Raw genomic sequence first — 17,373 nt, forward strand, 5'->3', positions numbered from 1 at the left:
ATATCTATATTGTTAAGATTAAACACAAGTTAATAAGTGGTCTAGTGGTTAATCAGTCATTTCTTATTTAAAGGTCTTATGTTCGAATCCCTAGAAAAACAAATTTTTTTTATTGAGGTTAAAATATAACCTGACCAGCCCGATTAACCGTGACCGGTTCAGACGGATCACGGTTCAACCGATCGGGTTAGACGGTTATGACCGGTTTTCAAGCATTTAAAAATTGAACCACCTCCGGGATAAGGTACCAAAATAGGCCTAAGATTGTAGGCTTAACGTTTACAATATAACATCGTTGAATCTAAATTGGTACTTGTCCAAAAACCTTAGACCTATTTTGTTTTTTTTTTTTTTTTTAGTGTGAACTGTTAAAATGAAGAAAAAATCACGAGGAAAGAGAAAGGAAAAGTTTTGGAATTTTTGTTTTGATTTCTCCATTGTCGGCCGTGTTTCTTATGTTCCTATCTCCTGTTCTTCACTGCTTGATTTCTTACATTTTCCATTTCTTCTCTTTCTCTTGGGATCTAAGTGGTACAAAATGTTATTTTCTTCTGATTTCTGTCTCTTGCTTTTTATGTTTCTGCTCGAATAATTTGGCATGTGATTTTGGGGTTTGTGCCTCTTCAAGGTTTAGTCATGCTATAATAAATGTTTTACTATAGTTATCATATCTGCCTTCAAAGGAGCGTTTGTACGTACAATTACATCTTTTAGCACTCTCTTTGTAGCTTCTCAACTTTGAATTCGGCAGTGATTACATTTTTTTTTTGTCTGCTTCAATTTATTGAAAATTGCTATTTTTATTCCATTTCTGCTATTTTTATCTTTTGCTATGTGGTATGCTCTCATGAATTCAGTCATCCTCATTTGCTCTCTGTTCTGCCAAATATTTGTTCACTTAAAATTCCATCTATTGCTTCCTGGCCCTTTCTTCACTTTTTCTCTTCTTGGCTTTTTTCTTTTCGATTTTCAAGTTTGTTACAAATACTTTTCATCTTTAGTTAGAAGGTACTACTGTCATGAATTTTTCCATTTATCAACTCATGTGTTCACCACTGAAGGTTCAGCAAGGCACAATCAGATTTTTGATATCAAGTGCTCAGTATTTTAGGGTGCATGTATCCTTCTATATGCATTGAAGGACTTACATGCTTGAATTGTTTAGTTCTCTCCAGTAAAGTTCTAGTTTTTTTTATGCATAGTTGAGAAGTTAAGAATTCAGATGTGCACATTGCTAGCTTGGTTGCTCAGGGTCTTTACTAATGCTGGTTCTTTATATGTCAAAAACCTATACAATGACATGCTTTTATAATTTGGATTTAAGATGTTACAATATGTGGTTACTTAAAGGGCAGTCTAGTTTTCAAAATCTAAGGAATAAGATTCTTAATGGTATTTAGTAGTGGAAAAATTGCAGTATCAATTGCAGTATCCCTTATACGTTCTACACAATCAACTTCATTTCCCGCAGTTGATCAAAACCACAATTGTATATAATATTTTTATTAAAATTTGGCTCTCATGTCTTTTATCCCTTTGTACTCAAAGCTGCATAAGTCTAAGTGCTATGAGATAAAAGGTTGGGCTACTAAATTGTAGATATGATGAAATGTGATTTGGAAGGGGCAAAACATTGTGTGTACCTATCCATGTCTATTGCCATTGTGATCATAAACTCTTTGATTCATAAATTGTCATTTCCATTTTGCCTTCCCAAGTTCTTAGTAGTAATTATATGGTGCAAGATAAGAACAAAAATATCACTCATTTAAATGGGGTTTCATTTTGGAAGACTTGTTGGCATGTAGGATTCAATTACCTGTGGAACATTGGTTTCCTGGAAGCAACTTGGTGATGACTTGTTTGTATTCATGCTTCAGAAAGATGGGAGTCTCCCCACCAAAGCATACTGTAGATGCGAATTATGGTATGCAGCTCATCAAAATTTACTGCCTTTCATTGAATTGTAAATCATTAGCTCAGGCCTTACATAAATTATGATGGTGCAAGAAATATAAATGAATTGGTATCTGTTTAAATTTATTTGTAGCAGAGGAGGTAAATCCATTCGAATGGCAATAGATCATGAATGTTCCTATACCATCATTCTCTTTCCTCTCTTTTGTCTCTTATATGGTTTATTTCTATGGTGAAGATTCTAATGAATTTACATGGTCCAGATGTTTCTACTATTCAAAATGCCAAGTCCTACACTTACAAAGAACTGCGAATAGCAACTGACACTTTTTGTCCTACCAATAAAATTGGAGAGGGTGGTTTTGGTTCTGTCTATAAGGTGATTACAAGAATTTTACGAAGAACTTTTGAGATCTTTGACATTTCACTAGGCTATTCCCTTGATTGATGGCGTTGCTCAATTTTCTCAAAATTACATGTGTATTGACAGGGAACGCTCAAAGATGGCACTGTGGCTGCTATAAAAGTACTGTCTGCTGACTCAAGGCAAGGAGTTCGGGAATTTTTGACAGAAATAAAAATGATTGCAGATGTTGAGCATGAAAACCTGGTTAAACTGTATGGTTATTGTGCAGAAGGAGACCATCGAATTTTGGTCTATGGCTATCTTGTGAATAACAGCCTTGCACAAACACTTCTTGGTATGTCCAGTGTCTACGCTGACATTAAGTTAAGTTTATGAATTTTTAATTAATAATGATTTTCTTAACTGTTTAGGTCGAGGCCACAGCAGCATCCAGTTTAGTTGGCCTGTTAGGCGCAAAATATGTGTAGGTGTTGCGCAAGGTCTTGCATTTCTTCATGAAGAAGTCCAACCTCGTATTGTTCATAGGGACATCAAAGCAAGCAATATTCTCCTTGATAGAGACCTCATGCCTAAAATTTCTGATTTTGGGCTTGCAAAGCTTTTCCCAGATAACAAGACCCATATTAGTACACGTGTTGCTGGAACTGCGTAAGTTTGTTTACTAAACACTGATCAATTATGCGTTTATCTTTTCTTGCTTACAAACTACAGCTTGTTATAATCTCTAGAAATATATATGCCCTAGTGTTTTTGTTGCGAGGTTATTTATTTGAGACGGGTAGGCTAGTTGGTTGGAATTTCATCAGTGCATTTTGAAATCTAATATTGCACTGTTACTCTGGAAATCCTTGTATTGCAATCAAATATAATGGATAATTTATCAGTTGCCTTTTGACACTTCAATATTTCTTGATTGATTCTCACAGTGGTTATCTGGCACCTGAATATGCTGTCCGTGGTCAGTTGACAAGGAAAGCAGATATATACAGTTTTGGTGTTCTACTACTAGAAATTGTTTGTGGGAGGCCCAACACGAACAGGCGGTTACCCTCGGATGAGCAATATCTTCTTGAAAGGGTATGGGATTATTTGAGCATTCTGTATTCTTAATAACAAAATTGAGTTCAGTAATGATAATTAGTTTGCATAGACATCAAAAGACAGGAGATTTTCTCTGCAGTGGAATTTTTAAGTGAATTATTTTTCCATTACTTCAATTTAAGCACCAGAGTGTGAAAAACTGGAGACTGGGAGAATGATCCTCACGCAAAAGTGCTAATCTGAAGTTAAGAAATTTATCTCAAAATATATTTCTTAAACTTAGAAACAATTGGTCACATCTAGAAACAAGATTGGGGGTTTCAATTAAATTAATATTAGTGTAAAGCAAGCCAACCACATGTAATATCTGGGACCTTGAGCATCCTTCTCACTGTATACCAACAGTTTATTCTCTCCAATGTGATAGAAACTCAAATACCAAGATGAAAATAGAAAAGAGAAATGTTGATATATATTGATATATAAAAGATAAACAATGATAAACAATGGATAGAACGGATGTTCTAATCCCCCAGGAGAAACCTCCTCCCTCTCTACTAGGTAGAGCCACAGCAATGAGCAGCCAAACAACAATGTAAAACCTCCTTACCTTCTCCCTTCCCTAACCCTTCCTTATGTACTAATCACTCATACCCTAGACACATGTCCTAATATCTTATACCCAAAATACCCTTATCCCATACACCTCACCCCTTCCAGAATATTCCTACTACGGACTTCTCTATCATTACCCACCCCTTCAAACAGTCTTGTCCTCAAGACTGGAGTCAAGAGGAATGTTTGTTGAATGTAGAACCCTCTTTTAATCTTCCATGCAATCAGCCATTGAAACACTGTTGTTCCTTGCAGTAATAAGGAAACAGAAACTTCCAGACTGTAAAAAAGCGATTCGGTCTGTTGCTTATTGACGACAACCAGAAGACCATCATCAACTAATTGCATAGTGTGAGTGAGTCTTAATGTTGCCGAAATGGAAGTATTAAGTGACAATCCACCCTGCTTTCTAATCCAGCATGTATACTCTTCTTCAACAACCTGGTGAGCTTGGTTAGCATCATCAAGAACCTGTGTACGGAAGAATTCAGTAATATTGCCAGTTCCTAAAGTATTTAGGACCGCCAAACCCTTATCTCCTGGAAGTCTAATTTCTTCATTAGAAATGATTCGTAATAAGATGGCTAGGCTATGAGTTGGAACATCCATAAGAGGAACTCTAGAATTCCGATTGATTCTTTGTCTTGGATGATTGATTCTTTGTCTTTGGTTATTTGGACAAAAAAATTCTAGAACATAGGTCAGATGCTTAGGAGAGGAAGCAACACTAATGAGATAATTTTTGGGCTGGGTTTGATTAGTGGTTCTTCTGGGTAGGCTGTTTTGATATGAGTCTGTAGAAATTTCATTCCACTTGAAAGAGGGTGAAAAAATGGTGGGACCTATGGATTTTTCATGCAACCTATGTGCTCCACTACTAACATTAATCAAAATCCTAACTCCTACTTGACAATTAGAAATCAGGTTTTCCAACTTCTTCAAAATGAATTCATGGCTAACCCTTGTACCCACCAAAAATAAAATAGCTTTACCGGCTGATAGGTGGATGAGCCTTAAACCCTCGTCTCTCATTGCCAGATTTGTAATCACCAAATTATAAAAATGGCCATCATCCTTTTCAATGCTCCTACAAGGAATGTAGCCCACGACAAAGTCTCCTTCATCTATACCATCTTCCAAATTCTTTTGACGCAACTGGGGAACTCTGCAAATTGACTTGATACTCTGTTTTGGGTAACATAAAAAAAAAAAAAAAAAGGGCGGCCCGGTCGCATTACGCGTCCCCGCTGAGCGAGGGTCCGGGGAGGGGTCCCACCACAAGGGTGTATTGGGGGCAAGCCTTCCCTTGCCAATTTAATTGGCAAGAGGCCGCTCCTAAGACTCGAACCCGTGACCTCTGGTCACACGACAACAACGTTTTTACCGTTAAAACAGAGTAAAATTGCCTTGGATTGGTACTCTTGGATTGAGAGTCCTCTACCCTCATTTTGAACCGAATACCTTGACCAGTATCGGAGATAGGTGGGCTGGTTTCTATGGGTCTCTTAAACGGTGCGTTTAGGCCTCCCAACTTAATTGTTACATGATAACAGGTCCATATCACATTTGCCAAGTCACCTGTAAACCTTCTTTCTACACAGGATGAAATCATATCCTCAATCTGCGTTATTGGTGTCCACCACCGCCTAAGAGGTTCATCAAAAACAATGCATCGTACCTTTTCCTGTCGGTTTCCATTATCGTTGGCGTTTCGTTGTTCATCACCCTTGTGAATCCAGTGAACTTCTCCCATCCCCTGTTTTAACCGTATCATCTGTTGTCGCTCCGATTTTGGCTGCGTAGCGAGACTGACACTTTGCTTCATACTTGCTGCTTCTGTCAAAGCGTCACCAAAAATTTGAAGGGTCCTCTGTTTTGGGGGACCAAAAACAGAGAGATTTTGATGTGCGAGAGCGTTATATGAAGCGGCGGTGCTTTTACACTGAAATTGCTCCACTTCCTTCTTTTGTGGGTTATCTTGACCCATGTTGTTAGAAGGCCCAGCCCATATAACTATAGGAATAGCTTGACCTAATAATTTTTGTTCTGCCTCTGGTGACATGTCAAACTTTTTTGCTGGGTGCTTTCTTGCAAATGTACTCCCTTGAAACCCTTCAAGAGCAAACTCTGTCTGGGATTGCTGGTATTTCCATGAACAGTATTTCGCATCTTTTCCTTCATCAGGATGAAGGGCAATAGGAGAGATATATTCATCCACAACCAAATCTTTCTTCTCCCGCGTGCTTGTCCATAACACTAAGTGTCTAAATTCCCTCTGAAATTCAGTGAGGGATTCACTGAACTGCTTAACCTTCATTTCTAATTCATCCATGCTATCTTGCAACCCATCAATGCTATCTTGCCAACCATCTAATCTCTTGTCAAGGACGCTGAACCGAGTTTCTACCCATGTCTCCATTCTTGAGCCTTTTTCCATCCGGCAGGTCGGACCAATGATAGAAACTCAAATACCAAGATGAAAATAGAAAAGAGAAATGTTGATATATATTGATATATAAAAGATAAACAATGATAAACAATGGATAGAACGGATGTTCTAATCCCCCAGGAGAAACCTCCTCCCTCTCTACTAGGTAGAGCCACAGCAATGAGCAGCCAAACAACAATGTAAAACCTCCTTACCTTCTCCCTTCCCTAACCCTTCCTTATGTACTAATCACTCATACCCTAGACACATGTCCTAACATCTTATACCCAAAATACCCTTATCCCATACACCTCACCCCTTCCAGAATATTCCTACTACGGACTAGACTATTCTCTATCATTATAGAATATTCTCTATCACAATGCATATGCTTGTGGCAGGGAGGATGTTTTAAAAAAATATGTTTAGCTCTTATTAACAACAACTAAATCGCTATTCTGATTTATTTACATAATCAAAACTAGAGTGAACTGTCTTTTGATTTGTTTTGTTAAGTGTACCTTGTGATGTTTGTCATTATTTATTAGTAATCTATTGCTGACTTCTCCTCTTCTTAGTTTAATTTTGCTTTTATTGTTTTCCAAAATGTCGATTAAATGACTTGCTACTTACTAGTTGAAAAACTGTGCAATGTTTCTTGTTGGTTCCTTTTACTTAAATTTAATGCATATTTAGTTATCAATTCTTTTATTTAAAATCATAATTTTAGGCTAAGCTTTCATGTTTCACCTCAAGTGAGGACTTTAATTTGCTTGCAACATTCTGAAGAATAACATGAGATGATTGCTGCAAATATGAAGTCCTAATAAAGCTTTCTTATCAAATGATAATAGGAGGCACTCCAATTTTTGTATTTTCCTTCAATGCACAATCTTTTGTTATACCAGAACTTAGAAATTTTGTTAGTGGAAGGAAAGGTGAGTGTCTATGGAAACATTAAGGGGAAATTATTGTAAAAGCTGTCTGTTTATGTAGTTTGTGCAGTTATTTGGACTATTTAGTTGCACAGAAATGCGTCGAGGTTTAAGAACTATACTTTTCTATTTATTTTCCTTAATATTGAATAACTTTTCTGTCTTTTTACGTGCATCAAGTAGCTTTGTGAGAATTTATTTTGCTGATATTTCGATGTGATTGGAGGTGTCAGCAGTTGTGTGTTCATACATTATATTTCTGTGTGATGAGAAAACATCATCGCTGTTTCATAATTTACCCTTTTCCCAGATGATAGAATCATCATCTTTTATTTAAGTAGGCAAAACCTCTAGTTCCCAACAGGCTAGTATTTGTGGAAAGGACCAGCTTCAGGTCGGGTCTATCGTAACTCCAAAAATGTGAAAACTCACTAATTTTCAATGTGAGAGAGTCTATTTGGTAGGTTTCTGTTTTCTCCAACAGCTTATGAGATTGAATTACATAATATCTTATCAAATATCCTTCAATGCAAGTTATATTTTATTAGAATTATGTACTTGATGGCCTTCAAATATAATTGTCTAGTTAGCCTTAGCATTGCTCTTGTAACTGATCCATAGGATTAGGAAAATTTGGATTGAAATGCACGCTATCTTGGACATCAAAATGGCCTGTAAAGCCATCTTCTTTGCTGTTTAGTTCAGTTCAGCCACACTGTTCGGAATCTCATCATGGAATTATGCAAAATTGCAGGTATGGGAGATGTATGAGAACACGGAATTGGAAAACTTGGTCGACACATCAATGAATGGAGAGTATGATGCAGAAGAGGCTTGTAGATACATGAAGATTGGGCTTATGTGCACCCAAGACATGCCAAAACTCCGGCCAGCTATGTCAATGGTGGTGAAGATGCTAAAGGGTGAGATGGATGTAAATGATGAAGCGATAACAAGACCGGGAATGCTTTCAGAGTTGATGGGTATCAGAAGCGACAGACGGAACAAAGGTAAGGTGAGCTCGAAGAACTCAACTTCTACATTATCCGGCGATTCAAGTAAACTGGAGAACTCATCTTCATCATCAGCAGCTCCCACCTCACATGCTACCATGACCTTCAACTCGATATATGACCGCAAGTAACTCAATTTTCATATATATATGTATATTTATTTTTTATTTTATTGAGTTATTATGTTGTTCTTGTAGCAATATTAGCATAGTAGATTTTTGTTTCCCAGAAAAGCAACTAATGAGTGAAATGTTCAGTTTGGTCTGTTGTAATTTGTCTGTTGGTGAGTTTTTTCTTTTCCTTGTAAATTATTTTCTCCAAATGTGAAGGATAAATAAAAGTATGAGAGGCATAGAGGCGTTAGTGTGTATTAATGTATATTGTATAGGAGGTTTCAGTTGTCCAAAATCCTCTCCTCCAAGCTTGCATGTGATAAACTCTTCAATTAGCCAATTCTTGGAAGATTTGAACCAGCAGTTGGATCATCCAAATTAGTCTACTATTTTTATCCATTCTCAACTTTTACCATTTAAAATTACGCAAAGTAAGAAAAAAATACTTGTGTTTCTTTTTTTGCAAACACATGTTTGTGGTTTAAAAGTTTATAAATAAAGGTCTGTGATATATTTTTTTTTTTGGTACAAAACAAAATATTTGAAATTAAACAATTAAATTCTGATGACAATCAAAAGTGATTTTATCTTTTAAAAAAAATTACATTTATTTATTGACAAAATATATGCTCTCAAATTGAAGGGATAATTACTAATCTAGCCCAATGAAGAACCTCACTTTACATATCTAACCCACATTCCTTTCATTTTACCAAATTAGACAAATAAACCCATTTTGGACAAAACTACCCTTATTCTCATATAACAACCATCTCCTCTTTCCCTTTCATTTACTTTCACATTCTCACAGAAAAATTTATCAACTCAACCCAAGATCTAAAGATATCCATACCCCATTCAAGTTCATGTAAGTATCATTCCCTCATTTTTCATACATATTACTAGAAATACACAGTTGGTTTTCGAATACATTTGTTTGAATCTTGACATTTTCCGATTCCTCCATTGTCTCCTGATCTGTCGCATTCGGTGGTCAAATGCGACACAGATAATAAAATGCGACAAGGACTAATATATAGCTTGTCGCATTCATATCCATGTCGCATTTGCGGTCGCATTTGGCGATCACATTTGATGTACCATGTCGCATTTGGCAGTCGCATTTTGGTATAGCTTGTCGCATTTGAGTCGCATTTTGGTGTATCATGTCGCATTTGAGCTTCATTTACATATGAATTGGCTTTATTATGTTTTGATCACGTGTCCATTTTACTAAATGTAGAAGTATGTCAACCAAAGAGAGGTGTACGTGTTTTTTTATCTTGGAACGGACAGTGGACTACAGAAGGAAAAGTGATGACATACGTGGGTGGTAAAGCGAAGTTGTTGGTTTTGCCAATAGATATTGACTTGCAAAAGTTGAAAGAGAAAGTTTATGGTGCACTCCGCGTTGACTCAACCTCGTATGATCTCCAAATGTCAATGCAGGCGACATATGGTCCAAATAAACTGCGTGGTGGGATAGCAGATATTGATGACGATGGAGATGTCATGGGATTCATAGAGTACTGCCGAATGAATCCGACCGATTTGATTCCATTGTATGTTACTCTAAACATGCGAACAATACAAGCTTCAACATTGCGACCTAACAAGGATGGACATGTTGGTCAAAGCAAACCAACAGAAGTAGTAAGTAATGATCCCACCATCGAACTGGATGCTCCTATACATGGTAAGGATGACAACGATTGTGGAAATGGCATCGATGATTATATGAATAATGATAATCACGATCATTATGATGAGCATTATGATAATGATTATTGTTACGATAATGGTGATAATGTGGAGAATGAAGATACCACTCAGAATGAAATTCCTGTTAAAAGTGTTCACGAAACAGTTAAGCAATCTAAATGCGTCCAACGTATCCCATATGAGGATGGCGATGAAGATAGAATGAAAAGGATGACTGATCCATTTCGATGGTGTCCAAAGCCATGCGATGCGCCCGTGAATATGATTGCACCTAAACAATCAAACAGAGGTACTGCTTTGAGGGTCAATGATATATTTTCAAACAAAGTTGAATTGCAAGATTCACTTGGAAAATATGCAATTGAAAATAAGTTTGAATGGAAGGTTTACAAATCAAACAAGTCTTTGTTTGAGGTGAAACGTAAGGATGTGGGCAAATGCAATTGGAGGGCTAGAGGGATCGTCATTCCAGGTTCCAATTTGTTCAGGCTTTCAAGAATAGATGGTATGGACATGCATGCTTGTGGGAGAGATCAGATATGTCCGCACCATAGGCAAGCGGGGAAACGTGTTGCAGGGATACTACTCCGAAGCAGGTTTGATTTGGAAAATCGGGTGCATCGACCAAAGGATATTGTTTTTGATTTTGAACGAGATTTTTCCGTCAATCTTTCTTATATGCAAGCTTGGAGAGCAAGACACTGGGCATTGGAAGCACAAAGTGGTTCCCCGGAGGAATCGTTCATGTTGTTGCCGAACTACTGTGAGATGTTGAAAAGTACAAATCCGGGTACCGTGACACATATCGAGACAGATGATGATGATCAATTTAGATTTTTCTTTATGGCTATGGGTGCATCATTGAGAGGTTTTAAACTACATATTCGACCTGTCATTGCCGTTGATGGAACGTTTCTAAAAGGTAAATATCCCGGCATATTATACATTGCAGTTGGTGTTGATGCGAACAAAATGATCTTTCCTGTTGCATTTGGAGTTGGACCGAAAGAAAGTAATGAATCATGGCTCTGGTTTTTCAACAAATTGAAAGAGTGTCTGAATGATGTTGAAGATCTAGCCATTATATCAGATCGGAACCAAAGCATTATACATGCAGTTAGTTTGGTTTTTCCTAATGCTGTTCACGGGGCGTGCGCACGTCATCTGCAACAAAATGTTAAGGCCAAATTTCGTGGAATTCGTAAGATAGATGAGGCATTTTGGAAATGTGCAAAATCCTATCGGGTATCTGATTTTGAGGAATCCTTTGCAACACTTCGTTCACTACATTCCGGTGCTGCCGAATATTTACTGCAAGCTGGAAAAGAGAAATGGTCCCGTGCATTCTTCTGTGGTCGTCGATATAACATTATCACGACGAATGTGGCAGAATCATTCAACGCGTTAATGGTGGAGGCTAGACGTCTACCAATCACAATGTTGGTTGAGTTCATACGCATGACACTACAAAAATGGTTTTACGAGAGACGTACAGAAGCAGGTTATAAACGTGTATTCTATTTTATTTTATTTTATTTAGACATACGTAATTATTTACGAGATTAATATGTTTCTGCAGAAGAACGTGTGGGCTATTTGGCAAGGAAGCCGGAAGAAAGGATGATAAAGCGTGTAGAGACAGCGATACGTTGTTCATATTTCCCTATGGATAATCACACATTTCAAATCGGTGATCGGGTTAAGGAGGGACTTGTTGATTTAAATGCAGGAACATGTACGTGCAGGAAATGGCAACTAGCACAATTTCCATGTGAACACGTATGCAAAATTGCTTCCAAACATAGGATGGATAACGCCTATAGGTGGGTACATCGCTACTACACCAACGAGTCAGTTAAGTTGGCATGGGGTGAGTCGATATATCCACTTGGTCATCAATCAGAATGGAAAGTGAACGAGAATCCTATGAAAGTGCTTCCTCCTAAGAAGGAGGGACGGTCTGCTGGTCGACCAAAAGGTCAAAAAAGAAGGCCATCTGTGGGTGAAGACGTAATTCGCACAAGGTGTAGCAGATGCGGAAGCATCGGTCATAATCGTTTGAATTGTCCATCCATGCTTCCAAACACTAGTCGGCTTCCTAGTGTAATCTCAAGTTCAGCAAGTTGTTCTAACACTACTACCTCGAAGCATTTATGATCATTTGTCTTTATCATGTGCTTGTATGATTCTATTGGGGACAAACAAATTTATATTGTATAATACTTTATCTTGTTATCTTGTACAAATTGTGAATACTTCACGTCGCATTTGAGCGCATTCCACTCAAATGCGACATGGTTTATAAGAATCCTAGTCGCATTTGTGCGTTGAATGCGCTCAAATGCGACTCAGGAAATTCATTGTGAATACTTCGCGTCGCATTTGAGCGCATTCCATTCAAATGCGACAGGGTTTAGAAGAATCCTAATCGCATTTGTGCGTTGAATGCGCTCAAATGCGACTCAGGAAATTCATTGTGAATACTTGACGTCGCATTTGAGCGCATTCCTTTCAAATGCGACAGGGTTTATAACAAATTGTGCATAAATATTACATATATAACAACATCATGAATCAGAGTACAATATCATTTGAAGTCTAACAAACGTCCATGAAACAACTCAACCGTAAGTCGTAAACGAAAGAAAGCGCCATCCGTAGAATTGTATGGATATACATAAGAGTCGTCATGCGGGAGATCATGTAATCCATTTAAGAATTGTGCGTTTATGCAAGTCTAAACGCCACAGTCATTTGAGCCGGACATTTGTTGTGGCACCCCTGTAACTCTGCTCCAAGTGATCATCCGTCGCACATTTTCCCGTCCATCTACGAAATAGGCACTCAATTCCATTACTCTAACAATGACTTGCAAGGGTGTTTGGAGAACCGCATCCAAAGGTTGCTCCGACATGTTTGATACAAGACTGTCATATATATATAAGTGCATATTCCCCAACTCGAACACTCCTAGGATCCAGTGCTCTTGCTTGTAATTTATCGGAATAAACACTCTCTTCACTGTGTGCCAAGGGCGTACAAAATTATCTGCATCACCTTTTACTCTTCGTACGAAATAGTCTTCACTATCCCACCCCGGTTCATTGAACCCCTTCACAAACATGGCTTGGCACATACATCCAACAAAGTCAGTATCAACAGTGGTCCATTCTGCAGCCACATCAGTTTGTACTGACTGTCGTCTAAGTAAATACAGCCAACCATTGATATGCTACAATAAGATTATGCAAACATTTAATACAGTAAAAGTCACATACTTACAAATGAATATGATATAAGATTAAGGTTACCTCATTCCAGATATATGTCCCCACATCCCGAAGTGTATTGAAAAATTTTGCATCCAAACTGTATATTTCTAAACCTTTCAAACGTATTCCCTGAGTTGATTCAGGCCCGTTGATCCACGATTCCAGCTCTTCTATCAAACATGCATCTATTCGGTGGCGCTGATCATCAACATTACAAATGACTGGTCTTTCCTCAAATCCGGACTTGATATGGCCACCATATAATGCTACTGGATCGGTGTACTTTAATGGATCGGTCCACGGCGAATTCAAATACTTGCTAACCTTAGCAACCCGTTTACCTTTTCCACGTACTACTTTTGTTCCACGTCCTGCTCCTTTTCCACGTCCTGCTCCTTTACCTCTAACTGTGCCTCCACCTCGGGTTGGAACTATACCTCCTCGAGTATTTTCCTTAACTTCATCTTTTCCGGTCCCTCGACCTTTATCTTCTTTTGGATCAACCACCTACAAAAACATGGTAATGAATAATTCATACGTGAAAGCTGTAATTCAACATCTTGTCGCATTGGAGATGAATGCGCTCTAATGCGACAAGCCATAGTGCAACATCTTGTCGCATTGGAGATGAATGCGCTCTAATGCGACAAGCCATAGTGCAACATCTTATCGCATTGGAGATGAATGCGCTCTAATGCGACAAGCCATAGTGCAACATCTTGTCGCATTGGAGATGAATGCGCTCTAATGCGACAAGCCATAGTGCAAAATCTTGTCGCATTCAAGCGCATTCCACTACAGAATGCGACACAGAGATACGATATGTATAAATTCAACCAACTTATAGCTCTTGCTGCAACTTTGGTGTCACTTCCTCAGGCACAGAATCATCAAGATGGACAACCTCATCTAATTGCGCAACTTCCTCCTGCACAGAATCGTCTGGTACCACAATAACATTCTGAACCTCCTCATCTTGAACCATATCTGCCTCTTGTTCCTTTCCATCTTTCATCGGCTCCTCTTGAACCATACCTGCCTCTTGTTCCTTTCCATCTTTCATCCGCCCCTCTTCGACCACTGGCTCCTCCCGAATTTTACTGGCCTCAGCCTCCTCATTCTCCACATTAGCATTGGGTCGACCCATCGCCTTTAATTCTTTTATATCTCCCTCAATCAATGATACCCGTTCATCTAGGTTGTCTAACCTACTGTCGACCTTACTAAATTGTCCCTTGCACCACGTATGATGCCTCTCAAGCACATCCGTTAGAACTTTTTGAAGTTGTTTATCTCGGTCGTTTATGACCGTGATGCAATGATATATCTATCAACTTCATCCCCTTCCTCACCACCCTCTTCATCATCACCTCCATCACCTCCATCATCACCCTCCTCTTCATCACCTTCCTCCTCATCACCTTCCTCCTCATCACTTTCCTCCTCCCCATCACCTTCCTCTTCCTCAGCTTCAACCTTCTCCTTACCTTTCATTATTGGGGCAAATATAGCATTTATATCAACTTCCCGTCCTTCAACATGGTCCACCAAATACGTGTACCAATCGAACTCTTTCTCTCTATCCTCAACCACAAGACACGCGTCTGGAGGATCAGCAACCTTACATTGAAAAAAAAATAGCAATGTATTGGTAAACAAATACAAAGTAAAGAGAAACACACGAATCTCATTCCACTTACAGAAAACGTTTCTTTGATTGCTTTGTTTGAGGGGACTATTCTCTGGGACCATCTAAACAAGCGTGGAAGTGGGCTGCCACTTCTCATTGTGTAATATGCATGAGTCACATTCCACAACTCAATAATCCAAGTTTGCAAATAAGAGGTATCCATTGATAAGAATTATAACATTGTCGCATTCCATTTGAATGCGCTCGAATGCGACATGGTTATAACCTAATCATGTCGCATTCCAATTTCAATGCGCTCGAATGCGACACGGTTTATAACCTAATCATGTCGCATTCCATTTTCAATGCGCTCGACTGCGACACGGTTATAACTCAATCATGTCGCATTTGAGCGCATTCCATTATAAATGCGACACAGATGGAAATTGGGCGCATTCAAACACTAAACATATATAGACAAATCATACACAAATTATACACAAATCATACCTGGAATACGTGTGCAAATCCAATAAGTTGATATGGCACACGTTTCCTATTTCCCGCTGCATTTGCCTCTAATTGCTTCAGTCTTTTGCTAATGGCCCAGTCCAAGAACCTATGCGTCTCCTCCCAAGCCAACGTCCCCCATGGAAACTCATTAAACATGCTTGGATAATCTGCAAGATCCAAAACCCAATCCTTTGCATGCCTCTCGTTAGCATTATCCAATACATTGCCATGCACAAAGTACAACATGGCAATCATCACAGCATCTTGGTTAAATCGGTCGGTCGCATCCTTCTTCTTCCATTGTACACTTTTCAAAACTTCAAAGAAGTGAATTGTCGTTATTGTCTCGTATTTCTTGAAGTACTTATTTCGCAACCTATGCGGCATCTCTAATTCATACATTCTTTCCATGAATTCCCCAATGTTTACCCCAAACCTTAAACCACTTATCAGGCCAAACTCCCAATCTCCAAACCGCATATCAACTCCCCTCACCCTGAACCACATCTCCCTGTGTTTACTTTCTTTATGTTTAATCTCCCGTGATAGGACATGATGCACTATTCCAGCAGAGAAACTAGCAATTTTCATATCCAAATATTGACCAAAACATGTTTTCCTATACATTTCTAGCTGCTTTTCACTCAAATACTTCTTTATCATGACCCCAGAATCCATATTAAACCTGACTGTTACTTGAGCATCCGAATTAACCGCCTTGGGATATTTGAAAATGGAACTATGTTTTCTCTTTTTAGATTCACTGGGATCATGCTGTAACAATTTTAAACATACACACATTAAATTCTCTAACAAAACTGACATATTCTATGTATAAGGCTTACAATCATGTCGCATTCGTTTGTGAATGCGCTCAAATGCGACAATGTTTCATGGTGTATAATGTCGCATTTGAGCGCATTTAGGTAATAAATGCGACAGTTTAATGGAATGGCTCGTCGCATATGTCGCATTTAGGTAACAAATGCGACACTATGTTCGCCTATTATACCTTGTCGCATTTGAGCGCATTTAGGTAACAAATGCGACACTATGTTCGCCTATTATACCTTGTCGCATTTGAGCGCATTTAGGTAACAAATGCGACCATATCTACATACAGTTAACATACGAGCGCATTCGAGCGCATTTAATCCATTAATGGCGGTAACAGGGAAGAAGATGATGCATGCTTACCTTATGCTTTGTCCGTCCTTCCTCTTCGCTTGCCGCCGCCGCCGTCGCCTTCCGTTTTCTTGCCATCACAGTCGCGCTTCGCAGGGAAGAAAGAAACCGGAGATGAAAATGTCGAGGTAGGAGAAAATGAAAATGAAAATGTAGAGAAGAACAACCCGGATTATATATAGTGATGAGTTCAAAACGTAAAATGCAGTTGAAACGAACTGAAAATGAAGAAGATGAACCACAATGAAGTTGAATGGGAAAGGTCAGGTGAGGAAGTGGAAGTGGAAGGAGCGGGAGGTAGGAGATGAACCTTCAAACTAAAATAAGGGTAGTTTTGTCCAAAATGGGTTTATTTGTCTAATTTGGTAAAATGAAAGGAAGGTGGGTTAGATATGTAAAGTGGGGTTCTTCATTGGGCTAGATTAGTAATTATCCCCAAATTGAATTGCAGTCGCGTAAAATGAACTTAAGTATCAATTTACTTCATAAACTGTCAAATTAGTTAAAAAATGTAAAATGCCCATTATATGATTTATGGTTTGGATTTAGGGAGCTGTGTTTTGAGGGACTATGTTTTGTTGTTATAAAAGCACTCCTAATTGTCATCATAACTTAACGGTGT

General features: G+C 38.5%; 1 protein-coding gene across 2 annotated transcripts; it reads left to right on the forward strand.

The window, feature by feature from the left end:
- The first annotated feature begins 408 nt into the window (after positions 1-408).
- On the forward strand, positions 409-8,686 carry LOC136218801 (cold-responsive protein kinase 1-like). 2 transcript variants are annotated; one of them, XM_066005909.1, is made up of 7 exons: positions 409-531; positions 1,809-1,927; positions 2,181-2,296; positions 2,408-2,618; positions 2,695-2,932; positions 3,211-3,361; positions 8,058-8,686. In XM_066005909.1, exons 2-7 carry the CDS (start codon positions 1,855-1,857, stop codon positions 8,445-8,447), a joined length of 1,179 nt encoding a protein of 392 aa, XP_065861981.1. In that variant the 5' UTR covers positions 409-531; positions 1,809-1,854; the 3' UTR covers positions 8,448-8,686. The 2 variants fall into 2 exon arrangements, with proteins under 2 accessions (XP_065861981.1, XP_065861982.1); XM_066005910.1 differs by lacking the exon at positions 409-531 and adding an exon at positions 538-691.
- Positions 8,687-17,373: the final 8,687 nt, after the last annotated feature.

Source organism: Euphorbia lathyris, chromosome 2, assembly GCF_963576675.1.
Source record: "Euphorbia lathyris chromosome 2, ddEupLath1.1, whole genome shotgun sequence".
Lineage (NCBI taxonomy): Eukaryota > Viridiplantae > Streptophyta > Magnoliopsida > Malpighiales > Euphorbiaceae > Euphorbia > Euphorbia lathyris.